At 38.9% G+C, this 7,099-nt stretch overlaps 1 protein-coding gene across 1 annotated transcript; it reads left to right on the top strand.

The window, feature by feature from the left end:
• The first annotated feature begins 2,382 nt into the window (after positions 1-2,382).
• ufsp1 (UFM1-specific peptidase 1 (non-functional)) lies at positions 2,383-3,383 on the top strand. Its single transcript, XM_062993311.1, has one exon. The coding sequence runs from the start codon at positions 2,505-2,507 to the stop codon at positions 3,231-3,233; it is 729 nt and encodes a 242-aa protein (XP_062849381.1). The 5' UTR covers positions 2,383-2,504; the 3' UTR covers positions 3,234-3,383.
• The last annotated feature ends 3,716 nt before the right edge of the window (positions 3,384-7,099 follow it).

Here is a 7,099-nt window from a genome sequence, read left to right on the forward strand (position 1 = left end):
TAAAATATATCCTGAAGATGAATTGGCCGATCTGTAATAGCCTCTAGATGTAGGAATGTCAATGGGTAACAAGCAAGTGCAGGTCACCACACACTCATTTGTTAAATCACACAAAGGAGAAATTTAGATTACCAATATACTTATTGACACTTTTTTTTAATATGAGAGGAATCTACAATACCAGGTGGAAGTTTTCAGTTCTATGACTGAAGATCACCACAATAAGTCCCAACCATACAGGACTTCTACTACAGACAACGCCAAAGAAGGCTCTAAAATTACCATGGACCACACTCAGCATCTTTTCAAAAATGTTATTGTTCCTAAATTACATTATCCCCCTATTTTATTCATTTCTATTTTCTCTATTTTGTTTCTATTGTCTCTATTTTCTCTTATTTAGTTTGTGATATTGTACAATGAGTTCCCAAGCCTCCCAAAACACATTTCAATGTACAATTGCTGCTAACATTTGAACAAATGACAGAAAAGTTTTAACCTCTGGGCCATACGGGAACTGAACACTTCCAAACCACACACTGACAACTGACTCTTATAAAACACTACACAAGTGAACTGAACAATCACAACACAGATAACTGGACAATGTTCCACTCTACTCTGTCCATATTTATATTTATTATGACTGCACTATTGTTTCTAAAGTGTACAACATATTCAGTGCGATATCTTCTTAAGCTACTCAGGGCATGTGCAACACCCCACTGCTACCTCACTGCGGTTTTCAACCATTGTCTATTGTCTTTTTTATAATTATAGTTTTAGTCTTCATTCTTTATATTATTTATATTTTCTTTTAGGCATACACACAGTCTTTATTCTTTATATTTAAGATTTTTAGGCACACATACATGTATGTGTATTATGTATATGTATATACTTCTTGTTCCTATGTTTACTTATTGTATGTGTAAGCATCGCTGGATTACTGCTCAATTTTATTGTACACCGTGCAATGACAATAAAGGTATCTTATCTTATCTTATCAAAAGCCTTTTTCAAATTCCTTTAGCAAGTCAGATATAACTTTTACCTCAGAAATGCAACCTTGCTAACTAGCATTTTGCCATTGTTGTTATTTACCTGTTTAATATGTTTATTTTTTACTGACTAGTATGAATGTTATCTTAGTATTTTAATTATTAATATCAGTATTATCATTGCTATCATGCTGTTCCGGGTCAATTAGACATTATTTTGATTATGCTAAAATATTTGTTTTGATTATGATAATAATGATTGCTATGTATACTATTAGATAAGCATAATTCTGTATTGACAATGCTGCGATTTTGTGGTGCCATGAGCAGGGAATTGTTTACAGTGCAGGGGCGGCTCGTTCCTTAGGGCAGTCGGGCGACGCACCACCAATGGGAGAAAGGGAAGACATTTTTCTATCACAGCTGTGACTGTTCTGGAGTCTGTCTTGCCTCGGAATATCGTAGTCCAATCAGCGTCGAGTTGTGTTCCGTACAGTACCGCCCCTTTTGGGGCGATTTCAGTCTGATTGAAAATCGCCCCGGATTGCTCTCATAGACTCTCATGTTAAGGCTCTTTTTTTTTCGAACTGCAATACAGTCTGAATGAGTTCCGGGAGGGCTCGCACTTACGTGCTTGCGTCACACGTAACCTGGTGTCGTGATCTCGTCACCATGACCATTACCTCAGTTCGGAGCAACTCCATCGTGTCATTAAGGGAAATGCCATTCAGTCGTAGTAGTAATCAGGATAAATTACCAACTTAAAAATTAGGGCCACCCAGACCAAATTTAAACATCAAGCAAGTATCTACAAAGGGGGGAAAATCATATAAGTTACAAGGAAATTACAAGTAAGTAATGTAATTTTTAAATAGTGAATTCTGATTGCACTTATTGTATCTCCCCAACTGTTTAATTGTACTTCTTTATTCATTGCACATCAGCCCCGATGCCAATCTTTATTCTGGATCTGCTGCACCTAAAATAAAATGCTATCTGATGAAGACTGAATTAAATTGTTAGGGTGAAGGCTTTACTTCATTTTATGATTAATGGTAAAGCTGATCTCTCTCCATGTTCAAAGTTATTTGTGAGGGCAAACTGACAGATGACTTAAGATGCTAATTATTTAAGCTTTAATTTACCCATTGAACGGGTCACCTTGGCCATCATCGCAACAATTGCCCCCCCTGAGAGATTTGGCAGGAGCCGCCACTGCTAGAGTGTCGTGACCATGAATTATTCAGGTACTTTTTTTGGGAACAGCAATTATTCTCGATACATGCGGATCTGGCAACATTTTCAGCTCTCGTGTTTATAGAGGAACTGTTAGTCGCGCGCTGGGGAAGGATTTTGTAGACGGACAGGTTAGCGTGGACAAGTGTTTATGCTTGTGTGTTTATGTTGGAGCTCGTACGTTTATTAAACCTTAAAGCCGCCGCACAGGTCATAAAATAAAAAGACGCTAATAAAACCAGGTTTTAGCGGTTTGTGTGTATTACCATGAACAGGCAAAGAGAGGAAATAGACTGGGGAGAGCGGTTATGTGTTCAGAATCCGATGCCATCAGCAACCACAGATCTGACTGAAACTTTACTAAAGAACGCACATGAAGGACTGGCACCACCACTGACTGACTATGAGAAATGCTCTGTTATATCAGGACAATATCTCTATTACCATTACATCTGTGATGGGCAGGACGACAGGGGTTGGGGTTGCGGGTACCGGACTGTGCAGACCATTTGCTCCTGGATTTGTGCCAACAGATCGACCACCAGTGGAAAGTCCAAACAAGCACCAAGTCTGGAAGAAATCCAGCAAGCTTTAGTGGCAGTAGGAGATAAACCCAGATCCTTCCTGGGTTCACGGGAGTGGATAGGAACATACGAGGCCTCTGTGGTTATTGACCAGCTTTTTGATGTGCCATGCCGTCTGGTGCACGCGCGCAGTGGCGGCACTGAGCTCGAGCTGGAGGTCCAGAAGCTGCATGCGCATTTCCTTGCACGCGGCTCGCCAGTCATGATGGGAGGGGACAGGGACAATTCCTCCAAGGGTATTTTGGGTGTCTGCACGGGAAAAGAAAGCACCTATTTGTTAGTAATGGACCCGCACTATTACGGACCTGTCCTGGACAGAGAGGTTCTGCAGAAGAAGGGCTGGGTGGCATGGAAACCTGTTAGATCTCTCGATCAAAGTTCATTTTACAACCTCTGTCTACCACAAACCTAATCAACATTCTAGATTAACTAATAAATATTTCCTTTTGTTTTAATGATTTTTAAGGGTCTGACATGCAGTCATTATAGAAGATCTGGAAGTTTTTGTCCATTCGGGTTCTCAGGCAGTGGCGGTTCTAGACCATGTGAGGTGGGGGGGCCAGGCGGGGGCCAGGCAGGGGCCAGAGGCTATGTTAGAGGGGCCAATTACTTTCTGCCCAAATGTGCATTGTGGGCATTAAGAGCAAACAGTCAATATTCAATAGAATTCAACATTTAATTTTCTTGAGTTTGATGTAAACAGATCAACAAAGGATCACCATTTAAGGCATTTGCTCTGCTTAAATGTCATTTATTCAGTCTTCTTTTTCATATTCAATTTGAGTTACATATACTGTATTCCTAGGGGGGGCCGTAGGCGGTTCCCCCCCCCCCCCCCAGAACCGCCACTGTTCTCAGGAACCTCTAACAGGTTATTGTTAATACGATTGTTTAGTCCATAGGGTCCAAACGCTGGAAATTTGTAGCGCTCAGAATAAGATGCATTACGGTCGTATTCAGTGCAACAGTAGGCAGTCCACATGTATTCAGGAATGGCCACACAGTCCAGGTTATTACGTCAGATCATGCTGTCCTGGACAGAGAGGCAGAAGAAGAGCTCGGTGGCATGGACACCTGTTAGATCTCACGATCAAAGTTCGTTTTACAACCTCTGTCTACTACAAACCTAATCAACATTCTAGATCAACTTATAAATATTTATGATTGTTTTGATTTTTTTTTTTTTTTTTCAGATGGATGGGGTCGAATTTTAGCTTTAGTGATTTTACATCCACAGTTTATATGAAATGCTGGTCATTTAACAAGAAAGCCTGTTTTAGTTTGGGTGCATACCTATAACAAGGTAGGCAGTAGGAGTGTAAACATGTCACTCTTCATTTCCACTCTTTCTAACAATCAAGATGTTTCCAATTCCTAAGCTTCTCATTGCTTTGTGTTTTTATTTCAACAACTTTGTTCCATTGTGTTTTCTTGGTATTTCCACAATATTTGTAAGAACAATAAATCTAGACCAGCGCATCTTTAAAATTTGTTTTGTTCAATTTCTTTTTCACAGGCATAGTGTACCCAGAACATACTGTTTATTGGTAAACAGCAGTACACACTGAACAGGGTGTCAGTTTGTCACATCCACTCACTAACATCTAGGTGCCATTTAAGGTAGCCAATACCTTGTGTATGTTTTTGGTATGTGGGAGGAAGCCGAAAGGATTAAACACAGTTCCCCTACAACCCTAGTTGCTGGGCACTGCTGCACTATTGTGCCTGCATTTATTTTATTGTTTATTTTAATAATGTACTTCACAGTAATTATTTTTTTGAAATGTTGTTATAGACAGGCCAGAAGACACTCTCTCCTAATAATTAAATGTAGGTGTTTCAGCCACTATTAAAATCCATTATACAAAATAAATTCTAGACCAGGGTAGCCCACATGGCTTGAGATCTACTATTTTAGTTGACAGGTCATCACGATCTACTTTTTAAAAAGGTTTGCCTCATCATTTTTTAAAAAAGCTTTGAAGAAAAATCACACTAACCTTATTTTGATGATTTGCAATGAATAATGTCAGCCAGGTTTATGTAGTCTGGACAATAGCTGCTGATGCCAATTCTCAAGCAGCCTTCCAAGTGTTCATCAGTAAGCGTGGACCGATATTTAGACTTAATTATTTTTCATGTGTGTATTGTTTTTTATGTTGTGATTCACACAAGTAGGTTGATCCAAAAAATGCTGGCAGTGAAATATGTGGCACATTTTTATGTTTGGATATTTTACCTCAGCCAGGGGCTAAGTGGGTAGCACTGTCGCCTCACAGCAAGAAGGTCCTGGGTTTGATCCCCAGGTGGGGCGGTCCGGGTCCTTTCTGTGTGGAGTTTGCATGTTCTCCCCGTGTCCGCGTGGGTTTCCTCCGGGTACTACACTTTCAATTATAAATCAAAACATTAACAACATTTAGCCAGTTTGTGTTAATCCTTTACAGAAAATTAAGAAAAATGAATATTAGGCTGTTCAAAAAAATAGCAGTGCCAGCACTTTTCTTTAAAAACTCAAAAAATTTATCTATAACATGAAAAAATGTTTGAGGTTTCACTTTACTTTAAATTACTGAACTAATATTTAGTGGCAAAACAATTGTTTCCGAGATCTGTGTTGCATGGAGTCGACCAACTTCTGGCACCTCTGAACAGGTATTCCAGTCCAGGATGATTAGACTACATTCCACAGTTCTTCTGCAATTTTGGGTTTTGCCTCAAAAAAACGTGTTTCAGACGTCAGCCCACAAGTTCTCTCTGGGATTGAAGTCAGGGGATTGGGCTGGTCACTCTATTACCTCAATCTTGTTTGTCTGTAACCAAGATGTTTTGGGTCATTGTCATGTTGAAACACCCATTTTAAGGACATTTCTTCTTCAACATAGGGCAACATGATCGGCTCAAGTATTCTGATTTATTTAAACTGATCCATGATCCCTCGTATGCGACAAATAGGCGTAACACCATGGTATGATAAACATCCCCATATCATCATTTTGTACCACCGTGCTTTTCTGTCTTCACAGTGTACTGTGGCTTGAATTCAGTGCTTGGGGGTCGTCTGACATACTGTCTACAGCCACTAGACCCAAATAGAACAATTTTGCTTTCACCAGTCCACAAAATGTTCAGCCATTTCTTTTTGGACCAGTCAATGTGTTCCTTGGCAAATTTTAACCCATTCAGGAAACGTCTTTATCTTAACAACGGGACTTTGCAAGGAGTTCTTGCTGGTAAATTGGCTTCATTTAATCATCTTCTGTACTCACTGGTAAATTTAGATGTTCCTTGATCTTTCTGGAGGTGATCATTGACTGAGTATTTGCTATTTTGGCTAATCTTCGATCCAATTGAACAGTAGTTCCATGCTTCCTTCCGTATCTTTCAGGTTTTGGTTGTCACTTCAAGGCATTTGAGATCATTTTAGCTGAGCAGGCTATAATTTGCTGCACTTCTCTGTATGTTTTTTCCCTCTACAATCAACTTTTTAATCAAAGTACGCTGTTCATCAGAACAATGTCTGGAACAACTCATTTTCCCCAGTATTTCAAAAGGAAATGTGCTATGACCAACCTGTGCAACATTTGCCACCCTCCTACATTAAATAAGGGCCAAAACTGACACCCGTTCTTCTGCAGAATGAATGATTTCACCAGTTGAACTCCTCACTGCTATTATTTTGAACAACCCCCTTTCAATCAATGCTTCGATTACTCAGAATGAGTGGGATGCATGTCCTAATTGTTGGGTTTGTTTTGTTTTCATTACTCTACTACACTTTCAAGTCAATTTTTTGCTATGTAGAAATAGCATTTCTACTAAAAACAGTGATTTATCAGGTTAATGGTGTTGGACTGCTATTATTTTGAACACTACTGTACAATAGCTGACCTTATGCTCTGACTCCAGCTTCCAAGCTGGGATATATAAAGAAAACAACTGATGTTTTTTTTTGAGAATGAAAGCATTTTTTATTTTATGTAATTTGTTTACACCTATTAGCAATGGGTGTGTCTAAAACACCTAAATGTGATAGTTGCTGACATTTAACCATATACCACTAAGCATTATAAAGAATACCATGCCATTGCAACAACTGCAAACAGAATAAATGAAGTAGAAATCACTTATTTTGTGCTTTAAAGCTGTTTTAAAATTAAACAGAGGGTGAGCATTACAGCACACAAGTTCTATACTGTTATGCAAAAATTTGCAAATTTAGTTATTTAATTTAGTTTGATTATGCAATGTAAATTTAAAAATAAAATCATTATTGACACT

This window comes from Trichomycterus rosablanca, chromosome 4 (genome assembly GCF_030014385.1).
Source record: "Trichomycterus rosablanca isolate fTriRos1 chromosome 4, fTriRos1.hap1, whole genome shotgun sequence".
NCBI classification, from domain to species: domain Eukaryota; kingdom Metazoa; phylum Chordata; class Actinopteri; order Siluriformes; family Trichomycteridae; genus Trichomycterus; species Trichomycterus rosablanca.